General features: G+C 39.0%; 1 protein-coding gene across 1 annotated transcript; it reads right to left on the bottom strand.

Moving 5' to 3' along the window:
- Positions 1-17,555: 17,555 nt before the first annotated feature.
- On the bottom strand, positions 17,556-19,940 carry LOC108318777 (serine/threonine receptor-like kinase NFP). The gene has a single exon (XM_052869262.1). It carries the CDS (start codon positions 19,638-19,640, stop codon positions 17,847-17,849), a length of 1,794 nt encoding a protein of 597 aa, XP_052725222.1. The 5' UTR covers positions 19,641-19,940; the 3' UTR covers positions 17,556-17,846.
- Between the last annotated feature and the right edge of the window lie 20 nt (positions 19,941-19,960).

The following is a 19,960-nucleotide window of genomic DNA, read 5'->3' as shown; positions in this document are numbered from 1 at the left end:
GGCGCAATATCACCGATATGTCTCTTAATGAGGAACAATTGAGGATAAATCTCGACATCCTTCCTGAACGTCGAGAGGTTGCCGCCATTCGTGCAGCAGCGCAGAAGCGAATGCTATCTCGCCGATATAACACCAAAGTCAAACCCAGAACCTTCAAAAATGGAGATCTGGTATGGCGAAAGCGGGGAGAGGCTAGGAAGAATCGAGCACACGGTAAGCTTTCAGCCAACTGGGAAGGACCATTTCGAATTGTAGAAGACATGTCGAACGGAGCATATCGCCTCCAGCTTCTTGATGGACAACCAGTTCCCAACACCTGGAATGCCACTCACCTTAAATACTATTTTAGTTAATTTTCATTTGTTATTGGTTATTTCTCCCACGTTTTCTAAACCTGTTCCGAAATAAAGAGTACTTTTCATTATGATTCATACTTAATGCCATTTATCACTTCTAGTGTCGAGTCCCAGGGTCGTCGTCTCGAACATTTCTACACACAAACGAATTGGGAGCAAGTCGCCTGGTAGATGTTCTTTCCTGAACACCCAACCTATATGGGATACACTCCCGTTGGTAGATGTTCACCCTTGAACACCCAATCCTCTTGGGATACACTCCCTCTGGTAGATGTTCCCTCTGGAACACCCAGTATTCACCTCACTCGACCATCACTCTCGACGGTCGCACATCGCGTCATCTATACACTCCACATTGATACTTAGCGGTCGTTACGGCAAACAAATCGCAAAATCAGCAACTTTAAACATTCAAAACACAATACAATTCAACATTCACAGTCATTCAAAATTTCAGCAAATCCAAGTTCAAAGGTATTATATCCACAAGTAGATAGCAAATCCTAATCTATTACACTATTGGGCGTGTCGCCAACAACCTCTTCGACAGTATCCGCAGCAGGTTCACTCACCTCGACCACTCCATCCTGTTCAGTGTTGGCAACCACCTCTTCTTCCTCTTCACCCTCCAGGACAGCATCTTCAGGTATTTCATCCAGAGGTTTAAGTTGATCCTCATACACGTCCTTCTGCACGTCAAATGCCACTCCCTCGGTCGACACTTGGAGCAAGTGCCTGGCTTGCCTCAAAGCCTTCCGAAAACCTTTAGTATGTTCACTCATAATCGCATCCTTCAGCTCTTCTACCAGCTCATTTCTTTCCGAAGCCTCCGCCTTCAATTCGTTTCTCTCCCGGGCCAGCACCACCATTGCCCTCTTGGTTTGCTCCAGCTCGCTCGCCAGCTGATCGCGTTCCTTTCGGAGGGTCGAGCCAGCCTCCCGTGTAGCGTTCAGCAATGTCTCGGCCTCTTTCAGAAGTTGCTCCGCATGCTTCTGATTGGCATCGCAGGCAGCATGAACCTCGGTGAGTTCCTGCAGTTGAGCCCGTACCTTCTCCCACTCAGCACGTACCTTCTCCAACTCAGCCCGTACCTTCTCCAACTCAGTCCGTACCCTACCTCTATCAGAAGCATAGGCTAGATGCCAAGCCAACGCCTGTGTCCGTGTTGTCATCTCCAACATGGTATCGGCAATTTCTTGCTCACTCATGTTTTCAAAAACCCTTTTCTCCGAGGCGTCCATCTGCAGATCCACCTTATGACCCAGCGTGAAAGCAGGATCCCATACCCCTTGAGGGAGGGGACGCTCAGTTTCCTCGACTACCGCCTTCTTCTTCTTTGAGGCTTCGCGACTGATGTCGACCGCCTTCGTCTTCCTTTTACGCACTAGCGGCACTTCAGCAGCTATTGTCTCGTCGGTCGACATCGACAGTACCACTGGTACCGGCTCGGTTGATGCCACTGGGGGGCATGGTTGACCAACAGCCTGTCCGATAGACGGCCCCGGGCGACTAACTTCAGTCCTCTCCTTTCCGATTAACTGAAACCAACTTTTGCCACTTCCTTTTCTCCCAATAATCTCTGCAAAAACCACAATCCATCCAGAACAGTCAATAACAACAATGCAATCTACAACGACAATAAGCAAAGACACATACCAAACACCCTCGCCTCCGCGTCGTCGAACTCGAGGCAATCTATAAGCTGACGGGAAGAAAAGGGGCGTGGTAACGCGGTCAACACACCCAACGCCTCTAGCTCTTCAATCGTCATCTTATCCTCCGGCCAAGAAGTGAACCTCAGTGGGTCCTGTGTCCAATACAAGGGGAATCGGGGGTTCCCCTCGCCATCGAAAAAATACCGCCGACCGACTTCGGTAATCGACACCTTAAAAACTTCTCTTTAAAATTCCTATATGACTGCAGGTAAAGCTCTAATAATGCATTACCCGGCTCAGATATCAATGACACCCATCCCTTCGTGGCCACCGGTCGACATCTAAAGAAATATAGAAACAAACCTACAGTGGGCCTAATTCCTAACGCCCGACACAGCAGCCCGAAAGCCTGCACGTACCCCCAACTGTTAGGATGCAACTGGCTAGGAGCAACATTCAAGGTGCGCAAAACATCCATTTGGAAACTAGTAAACGGCAATCGCAAGTACAAATCGTAGAACAACGCAGCGTAACAATAAAAAAATTCATCAGAAGCATTCTCCCTCCCATAGCATACCCTCTCATCATCTCGGCAAGCTATCAACTTTATACAGGTTTGATATCCTAGCGTTCTTAACACACAACTATTCTCGATCCAGTTTGTTATCACAGCCCTACTCCTAAATTGACTTCTAAGTTCTTTAACCTCACGCGCCGCCCAGCCATACTCATCTCCGCTAATCGGAGATATTACACGTCCCCCTGGACCCTCACCGCACACATTTCCATATACAAAAGCATCATCACCATAAGGTATAGTGGTAACTTCAGGGCACTCCGCCGTTGATGACGGCCCCGGAGCATCGTCACCGGTGTTCTGCCCCCTTCCTTCCATGGTCAACACTAAACACACTCAGATGAAGGAAATTTTGGGTTACCTGGTAAAGTCTCGTAGCAGCGTAAGGACTGATGATGGAGAGGAACCAATCTCGCTCACGATAAACTCTGTTCTTCCACAGAAGTGACAAACCCCTTTCTGAATCGTGTAGAAGAAGGCAAAGCGCTTAATCGCCCAGCGCCGTAGGATTCTTTTTAATCCAAGGGCTACCAACTCGCGTCCCCTCGCTTCTCTAGAAGAGCGGGAAAACCCTAAAAAGTGTAACGTCAAAACGGTGCGCATCACTTTCCCTACCAAACTCGCGTCCCCTCGCTTCCCTACATGAGCGAGAAACCCTAAAAAGCGTAACGTCAAAACGGTGCGCATCTGTATCCCTACCAAACCACACTCAACGTCCTTCCGTAACTTCGCCTACTAATGCTAGGCTCAATTACTCGGACTCGGGGGGCATGTACTATAGGATGCCTTATCCTACAACGGTCGACCGGTAACCCGGGCGACCTAACGACACCTAAACCAAACGGTCGGCCGATACCCCAGGCGACCTGCCGACAGATGTCGTGGATGTCTTAATGTCGTATAACCCAGGCGACCTGACGACAGATGTCGTGAATGTCTTAATGTCGTATGATCACAGTTGCACATTGTCGTCGACCACTTGGTCCTCGACAACCAAAATAGTATGTCGCGACACGAAGCGCTCATACAACATGTCGCCTATCCATGTCGACACACACAACGATCGACATGCGGCGTGCGATATTTTAGCATACGGTTTAGCGGTTACAGATAAGCAGTTACACATGTTAGCTAACCAACGCCGTGAATCACGGAAGCAATTGACTCAGTATCAACACACAATCTAGCAGTTACAACTTCTACACAGTCCACTTCGGTAATTAAGAGAGATTACTCCTAATCTGATGGATCATATCCCTTTCTGACTTGAGCATCGGAGTGCCTTTGCAGGTACCCAACCCATCTTTACTCAGAAAAGCAGAGAAGAAAGAGAGAAACAACACAGTAAAAGCAGTACAGAGAAGAAACGGTCCAGAGTTGTTAGGTTCGAATCTTGGTCTCCATATCCCTACTGAAACACTTTTGAAATTAGAAAATACTTTAAATACATATAAGAAGACATCAAATTCACATTGAAGTTGAAAACATATATTTAAGAATGTTGATCATTTGACACTAGTGCAGAACGGGCTATAGACGTCCGTTCTGTGGGCCTTTTGACGTCCGGGGGAGGTCGGACGTCTATGTAGAAGTCCGTTGTGCCAGGCCGGACGTTTATATAAACGTCCGTTGTGTCAGGCCGGACGTTTATATAAACGTCCGTTGTGTCAAGACGAACGTTTATATAGACGTCCGATATGCCAGGCCGGACGTTTATATAGATATCCGCTATGTCAGGCCGGACGTTTATATAGACGTCCGCTGTGAACCCTCGAACGTTCATATAGACGTCTGGCGCCTCGCCCCCCGGACGTCTTCTTGGCTGAACTGTTGTGGTAGGGTCTGGGGAGTTGGACGTCCGTTAGTGCACTGCTGGACGTCTATAGACGTCCGACTGTACACTAACGGACGTCTACTGGGCGTTTTTTTTTTAAAAATTGATTTATTTTTTCAATAAAATCACACCTGAAAAGCAGAAAAATGTCCCAGAACAATTTTGCAATAATATAAATATGCGTTTCATATAAACAAAGTTCTAAATAATGTGGAGTTCAATCCACTACCAAAACTATCAACATAAAACTTAAACTAAAACTAAACAATGTTCAACAAGAAATAAAACTATTCCTAACTCCATCTTTGCAGAAGATAAGCGGTCCACTCCTGCCTTATCTGTTTAATTGTGTCCTCTGGAATAGGCGATGTACTCTTAAAGCGCTGCAAAATTCAAGAAAGATTCATTATGGTTTCATATATGTTGAAGATGAATTTGATTTGTAATGTATTGAAAGTATACATCATTACCTCATTCCAGTCATCTGTAATGACAGCTCGAATGATGGTCTTAATCCAACACATCACATAGAAGCCACATTCCCATGAATCTAGTTGCTGGTTACACTAAAATCACAAACTAAATAGTTAAGAATTTAGATCATTCAATAACATAGAAAATGAATTAGAAACTATAAATGACTTACAACCTTTGGATACAAAATTTGAACCAGTTGACCACGAGATTTACCAATAACTCTGTACAGATTGAAAACACAAAGTATAATTAATATGACTATATTTATCATAAAAGTTGAAGGTGAACATCAAATTCAAAGTCATTTTTGGAGAAACACTTACCCTCGAAGCATGGTTCTCAAGTCATTTTTCATCCTCCTGTGCAACGAACAAAACCATATAATTTTACATTGTTTGTGAGTGATGACCATCAGCTGCCAGTGCGACCTATCACGAAGGACAAATAGTTATTGAACTAATTAAGGAAACTATAATAATAAACTGACCACATATAACAACACCTACCCATCAATGTATGGCACAAGGTATACGTCTATTTTTGACTCATCCATCCATGTTTGCAAATAATCTTGTCTGTTTTGAAGTGTGTTACCAGACGGTTGAATGGTCTGAGGTTCAACAAATCCGTACATGGAAGACCGACCTTGGTCTACAACGATTGTGTCCATGTACCTAAAACAACAAAGTTAAGTTGTTAGAAACTATAACAATGTAAATAAAAGTAATATGAAAGACCAAATTGACTATCTTACATGCACCACAGCTGAATGATGGAAATATTCAACATCCGGTCTCCCCCAATCATCTCCAATGCATCAGATAATGTGATATAAACTGGCACATGTGGGGGAAGACCAAATACTCTCAAATCCCAGTATAGTTCTAATGGTGCTTTCTTCAACCTGGGTAATTTTGTCATTAGCTTTGATAGAGGATCATCCTTCGCTTCAGCCATGTCATCATCTTCATCTATGACTGTATCATGAATCGGCTGCTTCTGAGGACGTGTGAATTGAAGATAAGAATTTACGTCAAAGCGTTATCAACAATTATTTGTAGAATAAACATAGAAATACTAAGTTAATTATACCTGTGGAGTAGCGATGTGGGACATGATCAATGCTCTAGGCCAGGCAATAAATGATCCTATGGCCTCCCCCACAAACTTAATTTCTGGAGTGGGTACATGCACCTGAGCCTGGGGATCCCGAACCTCGTCAATGGTCACATGCACGTGCTGGGGTAATATGGCAACACCATGAATGGTCTGCCCTCCCTCAAGCACTCGTCCGACAGCCACAATGCGTGGGGGATCCCCATCAACCAACAACTCATATTGACCGCTGTACTGAGTGGGGTCTACAACAGAGCATGATCCTTTAGTGCTGACACGAGGTGGTGTGGGAGTGTCATCGGTCCCCATGTTGCCTTGCGTCATGGAGTGCAGCTTTTCTTCAAGCGTTCTTTGTATTTGTTTTTGTTCTTGTAGCTGCTCCATGAATCGTTGCTCCATTGATCTCATGCTTTGGTTGAGTCTTTCCTCCCACTGAAGATCCATCTGCCTCAGTGTCTCCTGACTCATTGATTGGGGGGTTTTCTGTGTAGGGCCAAAGTAGTCACGAAGACCAATCGTCCCAGGAACTCCACGTACACGTCCTGGGTGCTCGGGCCTTCCAATGGCCGTTGTTAGAATGTCGTCCCTACCTTGGCCAGCAAATGTGCCCTGAGTCTGCTGCTCAACCAACTCATCCTGCACATAAAAAAACCAAGTTAGAAGACATGTGTGATAGATACACAATCAAAGAACTGCTTATAATTTGAACTTACAATTCTCTGTGAGACAAGGCAGCGGAGGAAGATGTCATGTTCCCATCAGATTTAGTCCGAGCAGTCTTCCACAGCTCGTACCTAGCAGGTGCAGGTGCTAGGTCCGGCGACTCAAGTCCCAAGGCATCCACTCTAGACTTTCTCAGTTTCTTCTCCAGTTTTGCATATCCACCTCGTGATAACACGTGGGGTGCGTCGTTTAGCCTTTGTCTTTCTTGGGCGGCTAACCTTTTATCCAGTGAAACCATTTATATAAATAAGTGTAAATTGATAAAAACTCAATGAAAGACGATGTTAAGAAACATACCTTCCATTCCTCAGACTCTCTAGATGCACGAAACTGCATCCAATCCTCCTTTGTGAATGTATATTGCTGACAGGGATTTTCATGTTGCCTGTCTCCAAAGACATATAGTCGTGTCAGCCTTGTCTTGAAATCCCTCCATCTTATCGCTATATGCGATAACACTTTCTTTCTAATTTGCATTGTGTTTGGAATATCAAAATGTTGCTGTTTAAAACAAAAAAACTTGTTATTCCAAAAGAAAACATAAAAGATAAGTGTATCACAAATTGCATGAAGTATAAACATACCTGAATATCTTGCCATAAGAGGTTCTTGTCGACCTCTGGGACGTCATCCCAACATGCATGAAGGATAGAGACATGACTTTTTGCTAACTTACCCAGATAACTCCTAAACCTATAAGCATGTGGCCCTGATGGATGACCAGATCTGGGGTCGATGTCAACATGCCTCCTCTGACCATCCACGCGTCCGGAGGTCACATCTGCCACTCGGGTGACGCCTCGTCCACGTCTGTTCTTTCCCGATCCTGAGTCTGAGGCCGACATACCTGAAAAATTAAACAACGTTAGTAATAATTCAATTATGATGAACATACATATAAAGTCAATAAAAGTGAAAACATCAACCTATTAATTAATTGTTTTTTCCCAAATGCCTTCGTTGTGATCACTACGAATTGCCTGCATGACATCGACAACGTCATCAACTGGGTCTTCAGTGGGTCTACATGCAACAGATGTTGTCTCAAGTATATCAAGAGAATCGTCTTCATCATGTCCATGCATGTTTTTTCCTTCTAAAACCACTGACCATTTGTTATTCGCTGGATCATTTACGTAGAATATTTGTCTTGCTTGACTAGCCATGATAAATGGTTCATCAGTGTAATTCATCTTGTTCAAGTCAACCAATGTGAAACCAAGGTCATCCATCATGACACCAGAATTTATATCAACCCATTTACACTTGAAAACTGGGACTCTAAAAGTGACGTAATCAACTTCCCATATTTCTTGTATTATTCCAAAATAACTCATGGATGCTGTGATTGGATTTTTGTCTTTAGAACTAGCAAAGTGCACAGCCTCAGCTTGTAGTGTGACGCCACTATTTTGAACTCTGCTTTTGTCATCTTCTACCTTTGTCTGAAAAGAAATATTGTTTATATAGTACCCACCATATGTAATGACATCTGTGTTCGGCCCACGAGATAACCTCAATAAAGTTTCAGAAACATGTGGAGTCGCATAAATCTTTTTCTTAAACCATTGCAAGAAGGTTTTCACATGTTCATTAAGATGCCATTTTTCACTCATTTTTGGGTTTGTTGCCTTTATTTCATTAACGTGGTCAGAAATGTAAGGAATGACATCAACAGTGTTGTTTAAGACGTACAAATGAGCTTGGTAAATTTCTTTTCTGCTAACACTTTGAATTCTCACACCTCGAACACCCTTACCTTCACATTTTCCTTCATGTCTGCTCTTGGGAAGACCGACGGGTTCACAAGATGGCATATAACTTGAACAAAATTCAATGGCTTCTTCTGCAACGTATCGCTCTATGATTGAAGCTTCTGGTCTATACTGATTCTTGACATATCCCTTTAAGATCTTCATGTATCTTTCAACTGGGTACATCCACCTTAAGAAGACCGGGCCACATATTCGAATTTCTCTGACTAGATGAACAATCAAATGTACCATGATGTCAAAAAAGGAAGGTGGAAAATACATCTCCAATTGACATAGTAGTCTTATTCCCTCATTTTCCAATTCATCTAAACCTCGAGGGTCAACAACTTTCTTGCAAATGACATTAAAGAAAAAACTCAGACGTGTCAGAATACCCCTAACAGAATGAGGTAATATGCCTCGAATAACAACAGGTAACAATTGTTGCATCAATACATGACAATTGTGAGACTTTAAACCAACTAGCTTTAAGTCTTGCATAGACACAAGGTTACTGATATTTGAAGAATAACCTTGCGGAACCTTCACACTTCTTAAACAGTTACAAAAACTTTGTTTTTCTTTTTTGAAAAGTGTGTGACAGGCTGGGGGCAAATAGGTGCGTCTCCCTATTATTTGTGGATGTAACTCAGATCGGATTCCCATGTCAGCCAAATCTTGTCTTGCTTTTATTCTGTCTTTGCTCTTCCCTTTGACGTTTAATAAAGTTTCGATGACACTGTCACAAACATTTTTTTCAACGTGCATCACATCAATACAATGTCTAACATTAAGTTCACACCAATATGGAAGCTTAAAAAATATCGATCGTTTCTTCCAAATGTTCTTTGCAGAGGTACTTTTATGATGTTTTCCAAACACAATGTCAATGTTTTTGACTTCGTTGTACACCTCTTCACCATTCTGGGGTCTGCACACAACCTCATCCTCAGCACTTCCATTAAATACTTTTTTCAATCTATGATAAGGATGATTACAAGGAAGAAATTTTCGATGTCTTGTATATACCGTCTTCTGGCCATGCTTCAACTGAAGGTAACTAGTGTTTTCTTCACATATGGGACATGCAAAATGACCTTTAACACTATAACCGCTCAAGTTTCCATACGCTGGGAAATCATTTATAGTGCAAAACAACATTGCACGCAAACGGAACTGTTCCTGAACATGTGAATCAAACACGTCGATGCCTTCTTCCCACAACAATTTCAAATCATCAATTAAAGGTGCTAAGTAAACATCAATGTCATTTCCAGGTTGTCTAGGACCGGATATCATCATGGACAACATCACATATTTTCTCTTCATGCACAACGAAGGAGAAAGATTGTAAATCATCAACATAACTGGCCACGAACTGTGTTTGCTACTTAAGTTTCCATAAGGATTCATACCATCAATTGCAAGTGCAAGCCTTAAGTTTCTTGGATCTGCACCGAATTCAGGGAATTTATCATCAATCTTTTTCCATTGTGGAGAATCAGCAGGGTGTCGAAGAAGATTATCGCACTTTCTTTCGTCAGAGTGCCATTTAAGGTTCTTTGCATCTTCTTTAATAGAGAACATACGTTTGAACCTAGGTATTATAGGCAAATACCACATCACCTTAGCAGGTGCACCATCATTACCTTCATTACCAATGACTCTGTCAGATTTCTTTTTAAAACGGGATAAACCACATGTTGGACAATACTTTAACGAAGCAAACTCCTTTGTGTACAAAACACAATCATTAGGACAAGCATGTATCTTTTGATATTCAAGACCCATTGGACATAAAAAAATTTTGGCCTCGTAATTACGAATAGGTAGAGTATTATTTTCTGGAAGCATCTCCTTCAACAACTCCAACAACTCGGTGAAACTTTTATCGGTCCATCCATTCCTTGCTTTTAAACTAAACAACTTTAAAGTTGAAGACAAACGTGTAAAGTTCGAGCATCCTGGGAACAACGGTTGCTCTGAATCATTAATAAGAGAATCATACAAATTAGCCCTTCCAAAATTATCTTCACCGACATCACGTATCATGTCCTCTAAATGGTCACTCATCCATTCTTCCACATAATCCGTTCCTCGTGACGTGGTAGGCTGGTCCAGTACTTCTCCATGCCAAGTCCAAACGGTATAAGTCCTCATTATGCCGTACATGAATAGATGGCCACGCACATTGCCTAAGTCTTGCCGTATTTGATTAAGACAACGCACACAAGGACAAAAATATGTCCCGTTGACAGACTTAGCATTTTGTTCAACGTATTGCAAGAACTTCGAAACACCCTTCTCATATTCTTCACTGATGCGACGTTCGTTCATCCAGCTTCGATCCATACTATGTTCGTAAAATCATCAGTTCAAGTGTTTTAACTCTCACAAGGTTAGACCCTACCCATTCAAAAAAATTAATTTTCATAATTTGCTCAGCCACGTGCATTGAAGTCTACATCATAAAATTGATAACATTTCGACAGCATTTCGCATTGGTCTCCGAAATACACGAAATGAGAGTAGTCAACGATGACCACAATCAAATATGCTTCCGGAGAACAACACAAGTACTGAACCGAAATTTTATCAATCTTATCCTTAAACTCCAATTGACATGTTATTGCAAATTATGAAAATTAATTTTCTCAAAATGTCCAATCGGACAATTCAAAATTTAACACAAACGATTAAAAGATTAATCGTTTGTCTTAAATTTCAAACGGGAACTAAGTGTCACTCAATGATTTGATACTTATAATAACACAACTAATACACATATATTCAAAAGCCAATAACACAGTCACATTTTAGAGTAAAAAACGTGCATACACAAAACCCAATTACACGCATACAAAAAATTTTCAACCAACAAGCTAACCTGAAATGAAAGGGAGGGAAATCAAGGAGGGAACGGCCTAAAACGCAGCCCAAAAATAATCAAAGAAGCCGCCCAAGAACACGCAAGACACTGCAAAAAAATGGACCGAAAACGATTTTTAATCGGTTCAAATCAAAGGTATTTCATCATAGAGCAATGTAATCGGATTGAAAATCAATTTAAACGGTCCAAAAGAGAGAAAACGCACCTGGAAAATCAGTGGCGCAGCAGCGTTCGCGGAGGAAGACGATGAACAGTGTTTCGCGTTTCCAAAAATGAACTGGTCAGGGGTTCGCGGGAGCAAGATTAATACAGTTAGACGTCCGGTACGTTGGGGCACGGACGTCTATAATATTATAGACGTCCATGTCGTCACTAATATGACGTCTTTGGGGATTTAAAAATGATATTCGCGGGTGGGTTTAGACGTCCGTCCTGGGTCGAGCCAGACGTCTATAATATTATAAACGTCCTTTTGAGGGGGACGAACGTCTACTACACTGAACAACTGAACGTTTCAACTCCCCATGCCAGCCCTTAAACGTCCGTCCTGGGAGGGCCCGGACGTCTATAATATTATAAACGTCCGCCCCCCCCCCCCCCATATTGGACCTTTAAGGGGCTGAAGACAATTAAATCTCCAACCACCCTGTTAGCACATTAAACGTCCGATATGGGGGGACAGACGTTTATAATATTATAGACGTCAAGGCCCTCCCAGGACGGACGTTTAAGGTCCCTACATGGGGAATTGCAACGTTCACTTGTTCAGCCTCTTAAACGTCCGTCCCCCTACGACGGACGTCCATAACATTATGAATGTCCGTCTCGACCAAGGACGGACGTTTAAGGGCTGGCATGGGTACTTGAAAACGTTCACTTGTTCAGCCTCTTAAACGTCCGTCCCCCTCACACGGACGTTCATAACATTATGAATGTCCGTCTCGACCAAGGACGGACGTTTAAGGGCTGACATGGGTACTTGAAAACGTTCACTTGTTCAGTCTCTTAAATGTTCGTCCCCCTCACACGGACGTTCATAACATTATGAACGTCCGTCTCGACCAAGGACGGACGTTTAAGGGCTGGCATGGGTTCACTTGTTCAGCCTCTTAAACGTCCGTCCCCTTACGACGAACGTGCATAACATTATGAACGTCCGTCTCGACCAAGGACGGACGTTTAAGGGCTGGCATGGGTACTTGAAAACGTTCACTTGTTCAGCCTCTTAAACGTCCGTCCCCCTACGACGGACGTTCATAACATTATAAACGTCCGTCTCGACCAAGGACGGACGTTCATAACATTATAAATGTCCGTCTCGACCAAGGACGGACGTTTAAGGGCTGACATGGGTTCACTTGTTCAGCCTTTTAAACTTCTGTCCCCCTACGACGGACGTTCATAACATTATAAACGTCCGTCTTGACCAAGGACGGACGTTTAAGGGCTGACATGGGTTCTCTTGTTCAGCCTATTAAACGTCCGTCCCCCTACGACGGACGTTCATAACATTATAAACGTCCGTCTCGACCAAGGACAGACGTTTAAGGGCTGACATGGGTTCACTTGTTCAGCCTATTAAACGTCTGTCCCCCTACGACGGACGTTTATAATATTATAAACGTCCGGCTCGACCAAGAACGGACGTCTCGAGTTCCACTTATTTACGAATATGTCACCGGTCAATTATATACGTTGGTGCTTTTGTGGACGGACGTCTATTGGGGGACGTTAAAAGCCAATTCTGCACTAGTGTGAGAATTTGACGTCGTTTAATGACCCTTATCACAACACACTGACATGCTATTTTAAACTAAATTTGGATAATATTTAATGTTTATTAATGTACTAACAAATATCAAAGGTTATATTTTTTCTTAAATTTTGTTTATATTTACGGTTACAATTTACCCTAATTTGAAAAGCAGAAAATATTTCAACACAACTCAAAAAAACTAAATTTATTAACACAAAATGTAACTATTAATACAAAAGCTATCAAAACTAAAACTATTAAGATAAAATTAAAACTTTCGTAATCAAAATTTTTTACTAGACAATTTTCAAGCAAAGTCTTAATGTTATTGTGAATCATAACTCATCATAAATATATTGTTCACTCTTTTCTTATTTTTTCCGTAGTGTCATTCGTTATTGGTGATGAATTTTTGAACCCTTGAAAAATAACACAACTTCATTATATATGAAAAATGTTTAAAATTTGATGCGATTTCTAATATGTGAATATATATATATATATATATATATATATATATATATATATATATATATATATATATATATATATATATATATATATATTATTTTCTTTGTCCAATCATCTTTAATTTGAAATTATTGTTTTTATAAATTGATATGCGAAAATTAATAACTTTAAGATGAATTAGTTTCAACCTTTAAATATAATACTTGAATTTATTGTACTTTGAGCTTACCCATAAATCTAATTAAATTGGAAATATAGGTTAGTAAATATAACTAAGTAGATTATATAAAAAAAATAACACTTTACGTTTGTAACATGGATTTCAAATAAAGTTTTATCTTCTTATGCAGGGATCAAAATCATACAATTCTGCTTTGTCTTGGAATGATGACCATTAGTTGTTAATGAGCCTTACGATGAATCACAAATAGTTAGTCCAATAATAAAAAATACTTCATAAAATATTACATTCAGTAACACCTACCCATCAAGGTAGGGTGCAAGGTATATCAATATTTTTGACAGAGACATCAATGTTTACAAATAAGTTTGTTTGTGGTCAAGTGTGTTTCCAAAAGATTGAATGATCTAAGGTTCAATAAATCCATACATGGAAGTTCAACTTTGGTCAACAATGACTATGTTCATGTACCTATAATAAGATACTTAAATATAAATTGAAGAGTACCAATTCTAAGATTTAAATATGGAATACAATGAAAAATCTTACATGCACCATAGTTGTATGATTGAAATATTCAACATCATGGCTCCCCTAATGATTTCTAGTGCATCATTTAAATTAATGTACAATGAGACATGATATTAGAGGCTAAATACTCTTAACTTCCGCTCTAACACTAGCGGTCGTTTATTCACCTTATTTAATTTCGTCAAGAAGTTTCCTAAAGGACAATCTTCTAATCTGTCATGTCATAATCTTCATGGATAACATGTTGACGTACAACCTGCTTTACAAAATGGAAGAATTGAAATAAACATTTTCAATAATATGGATCATTTATTTATAAACGATAATATAAAAATACTAAGAATAACATTATAGTACCTATGGTGAGCCAAAGTATAACATGATCAATGCTTTAGATTAAGCTATAAATGTGCCTAAGGTCTTTCCCACGAATTGAATTTCTGAAGTTGGCATAAATACTCAAGAATGGGGATCTTGAATTCCATCAATCGTCACACACGCGTTATAAGACAGTAGTGGAGCACCATGGATAATTTTCCTTCCTTTACGCTGTTGTCCTATGACCATTATGAGCAGGGAATTTCCATCAACCAATAGCTCAAATTGACTTGTGTAGTTAGTATGATCTATAAATGAGTCTTTTGTGTTCACACAACATCCTATTGGAGCTTTAGTAGGTAACTCTATATTATGTTGTTACATTAAGATTGTGTGTTCTTTACGCGTTAGATATAAGGGGACTAATTTCAAATCACCATTGACATTTGTTTAATGGGTTATCAATGACAAATTTTTCATTTTATTTACAAAAAACACTATCATTTTTTTACGTTGGTTTTTTCCCATAGAGATGTTGTATTGATAATATTATAGTTCTTTTTTTTGTTAGTGAACTTTTATAAAATATAAAAAATATACATTTAATTTTAAAATAAAATACAATAAAATAAAAGTTAAAAAAATTATAATTAATTTTATTTATTATTAGACCACAAATATCTTAAAGTGATGGTGCTATCAACGAGAGAGCAAGAGTCCTCTGCAAGTGAAGTCCACAATGTGAAAGAGACAACATTGAAGAAGACTTTTTAAATGTTGAATACAAAAAATTAAGACTCATTTTAGATTGGTTAATTTGAATTTCACCAAAATTAAGAAATAGAATAACTCTATTTCCAATTCAGAAATGATTACAAAAATTAACATCATACCATGGAGGGCACGTGATCCATGGATGGGTTTCACCAACTTCATGACTTCTCTTAGATGCTTAAATTTATGGTATGACAGAACTCATTCCAATACAAGTTAATATAAATAGAAAAAAGAGAGCCTAAAATCACTTGTAAAATGGGGCTCATTGGGTATGCACTTTTGACAGTGCCAGTCACGACAATTTATTTTCAAATAAATATTAACAATAATAAAACATTGAGCACATTATAGGTTAATATGCATGAAAATAATTAGGCAACATACAAAAAAACTCTAATACATTTATTTATGATTTCATCAATGTAAAGATACATTTCCACATCTTCGCTTTTTTGGATCTGCTAGCTCCTAATTTTTTTTATTAATCTAATTTATAAATCACTTAAAGCAACTTATATAATCAATATTGATCTTGACTAGGATGTAAATGTCTTATATTATATCATATAATGAATTTAAATCTAATTTATTCTTATAAACATAGTTCAATAAGATGAAATCTATTTTATTTATATTGTAAATTAATTTTTTAGTTAATATGAAGTTTTTAATAATATAAATAATAGATTAAAAAAGATAAAATAAAAATATATTATTTTTTTATTCAAGGCTCAATTGCTATGCCTCATATAAATTAGTGGAAGTTTATGACAAAATTATATTAAAAAAATTGCATTTAATTGAGTTGTTTTGATTTAGATTTTTGAAAAGAAATTGTCAAAACGAATTATGAGGTTGTTGCTTCCTGCACTCCCAATAAATTTCTCCCTGGACTCTATCAAAGCTTTGGAATTTTTTTTTCTGTAATAGGAGTGAGTGATTATCTTCCGAAAAGAATTTTCGAAATTGATTTAGTTTGTTCCGAAAAATAAAATCCAGAATAATGAAGAAGATGGGATGCAAGATACAAGTCTTATATAAGATTCTAATTCACTTGGTTTGATCTCGACTCGATCAGTTTTTATATCTCTTTAGTTATTGTCTATTTCATATAGTTTTCAATTTCATATCAATGCAAGGTTAAAATATTTCTGCTTTTCTAATAACTGGATATTTGTTTTATTTGATATTTAAATTTTATAATTATCCCTTTATATATAACTTATTAGTTTTATACAAAATATATAAATTAATTATAGATTCTTAAATTTTTTACTTTTTTTAGTCAACTTTAAATTTGCTTGAGTTTTTTAGTTATATATATATATATATATATATATATATATATATATATATATATATATATATATATATATATATATATATATATATATATTCAAAACCTTCTCTGACAGCAACTTTGAGGTGCAGAACTGTCACAACCAAGTAGGTATGAGCAGTAATGTCTACCCAAGATTCCCATAGAGACATGACCCACAACTCTCACCGATTCATTGTAGGTACTAGTTTTTTTTTTCCCACTGAAGTTAGGTAGCTCCGTCAATGATTGGAGCAACAAGGAAACTTCTATTTTATACTTTATAAACATATCATTCATTTATTTATTTTAAAACGGCCTTCCTGTTACATGAATAACTGGTTGACTTGCAGCAGCAGCATCTAAGGGTAGAGCTAGCTGCATTCTTTGGGGCTGTCTATAAGATATTGTAAACCTAGGGCCATATTATTGTATTGCACAAATTTGCTTCGTCACTTCATGCATCATCATAAGTAAAAATACATCTGTTCCTAAGAAGTACATTTTTACTACATAAATCAACTATGACATGCTTAAGATATATACTGTCTATCTAAAAATTCTCAATTGTCTAGCTAACTGTTTTAAGATTAGCCAAAAAGGCAACCACCATTTTAATTTATCAGTATCTCTATTGCATGTAAAAGCCTTTTAAGGTCTTCTTGCTAATGCTAATCCTCTCCAAGTTTCAACATTCTCAATTGGGTCTTATGCCCAACCTCGTGACCAAAAACAAAAAGAATGGATGAATAGATTATTCTGTCTCTGCAATATTATGATTTGAGTATGAAATATGAGCTTAATGCAAAGACAGAAACATATACTTTAAACTTATTGAATTTGTTTGACAATGCAATAAACAACTCCATTGTTTGATTCACTTTCAATTGTCATCCAAAAAAAGTATAGAAGCAAGAAAATTTAGTCTGAGGTGAGCTGCAATTGCTATTCGTTTGCCAACTCTACCTCAAACATTAAAGAACAACAGGGACGGAAAAACTAAATGTTGAACACTCCCCGTAAACCAAGTTCATCATTATTGACTAAGGTGAAATCATTATGTAAAAAAAAATACCATCTTGGATTTGAGAAACTGGATTGGCTTTACTCAATCAACGAGCTGCGATGGAAGTGACAATTTGAGTAGCTTCTATATCTAATCCAGAAGAAGTCAAGGATCTCTCCAGTGTAGAGGAAGATGGTTGAGTGAGAAGGGAGAGACTAAGTACAATTTCTGCTATGGTTGGTCTGGACAAAGACTTGTCTGCAGTACAATTCACTGCCAAGGAGGCCAAGCTGAGAGCATAATCAATAGGATAATAATTATCTAACTTAGGATCCATCCATTTTCTGAGCCTCTCCTCTCTATTCTCTTCTTGATCAAAGATCTTCCAAATGTCCTTCCACAGCATAACCACCTCACCATTATCTTTGGTTGTCATGGCTTTCTTGCCAGTAAGTAATTCTATCAGAACCACCCCAAAAGCAAATACATCTATTTTTGACATCATGGGGTTGGTAAAAGTTCTGGCCATGGAAAAATTTGCTATCTTGGCCTTGAAGTTAGAGTCAAGAAGGATATTACTGCTGGTGATGTCCCTGTGGACTATTCTTGGATAAGCATGTTCATGCATGTACTGCAGACCCATTGCAACATCCACTGCTATGCTTATCCTCTGGCACCATGTAAGCGTGGTCCTTGAGTTTGATGTCTCTGAACAAGACTTGGCGAAAAGCCAGTCCTCAAGAGACCTATTTTCTGCATATTCATAAACCACAAAACAATTTCCATCATTGTCTGATGAGACACCCATTAGTTTCACCAGATTTCCATGACTCACCTTCTGCAGAATTTTCAGCTCCTCCGTGACATCTTCCTTGAATCTTTTTATTGCTAAAACCTTACCCTCTATGTTAGCCTTGTACACTGATTCCCCAATCTTGCACTGCTCACTGAGGTTCATGGTAGCTTCCAAGATTGCACCAGTTTCATACATGGTAGGCTTACTTACGTAGCCTGAAACTCCAGAAAGTAGTTTATCTACAGTTTCAGCTGATGAGGCACTCCTATTCAAACTCTTCATTTTCAGAAAATATACATACACCAGTAATATTGCTGAAACCACAACCAGTAGTGTGCATCCCAGACTGATACCAATTATAACTGGAAGACCAATTCTGTGTTTTCTTCCATCTGAAGGAGATTGAATAAGATCTGGCAAGCGTGTAACTGGGATCAAAACTGGAAGGTTGTTTGCAGCAGTGAAGTTTTGACCATAGTTGTTTTCACTTAATATGTCCTCTGGTGATGCACCAAACTTGTTGCTTACGAGGGAAACATTGTCATTGGGCTGCCACACGTGAGTGATCAGGTACTTTATCCCTCTGTCAAGCTGGTTCTTTGAAGGACACTTGCAAAATAAAGGAATTACAACTTGGATGCCTACTGGCAAAGTATATGGACTTAGAGTGGGGTTTAAATCCATCACTAGATGCCAATTTGTGAGATTCTGGTATGAAGTGGTTGCAACAAAGTAGAAGCTATCGCCTGGGTTGATTTCATAGGAGATATTGGCGAAAGAGCGGTTTCCAGTGCAACCACAGGTTACTGGTATCAGCAAGACTTGGCCTGGAATCAACTTGTCTTCCTCATTCTCTATGTTGCTGGCTCTTGCAATTGACAAAGGACTCGTGTCAAATATATTAGATACGCTGGTCACACTCAAAAAATTTGGAGACTGGGTTATGTATGTCACATAGGTTTCACACGAAGGAGGTGAATCGGAAGGGCATGAAAAGTTTGTTCCATTGGTCTGTTGTGATTGAGCTGCAATACAAGTGAAAAACATGAGTACAACATAAAGAATCTGGGCACGGAGAGAAAGAGAAACAAACAAGGCAGCCATTGATGTGAAGTTGTGATCAAATGTAAGTTATGAGGCAGTCTACTATCAGTGGCAATCGGCGTTGTTGATATGAAGAGTTCTTTATCAATAAAAGTATCATTTGGTTTAATATAAATATATGATCCTGTTTGTTTCATTAGCTTTAACTATATTTCCTTTTGGTTGTCCGAATCCTAGACACAATGGACACGTCAATATTTATATTAGACAAATTGTATGCACTTCATGCGCATGATATATAAAAAATTGGTAATAGGGTACTGTGATGTCAAATCAAAGCTTTGGACGGCCAGTTAATGTTCCTACCAGTTCTATCTATG

The sequence above is a fragment of the Vigna angularis genome, chromosome 10 (assembly GCF_016808095.1).
Source record: "Vigna angularis cultivar LongXiaoDou No.4 chromosome 10, ASM1680809v1, whole genome shotgun sequence".
In the NCBI taxonomy this organism is placed as follows: domain Eukaryota; kingdom Viridiplantae; phylum Streptophyta; class Magnoliopsida; order Fabales; family Fabaceae; genus Vigna; species Vigna angularis.
The sequence above is the reverse complement of the archived record's forward strand: the minus strand, read 5'-3'. Positions and strand labels throughout refer to the sequence as shown.

Coding starts and splice junctions, on each gene's coding strand:
- LOC108318777 (XM_052869262.1), bottom strand. CDS start 19,640: ATGGCTGCCTTGTTTGTTTCTCTTTCTCTCCGTGCCCAGATTCTTTAT.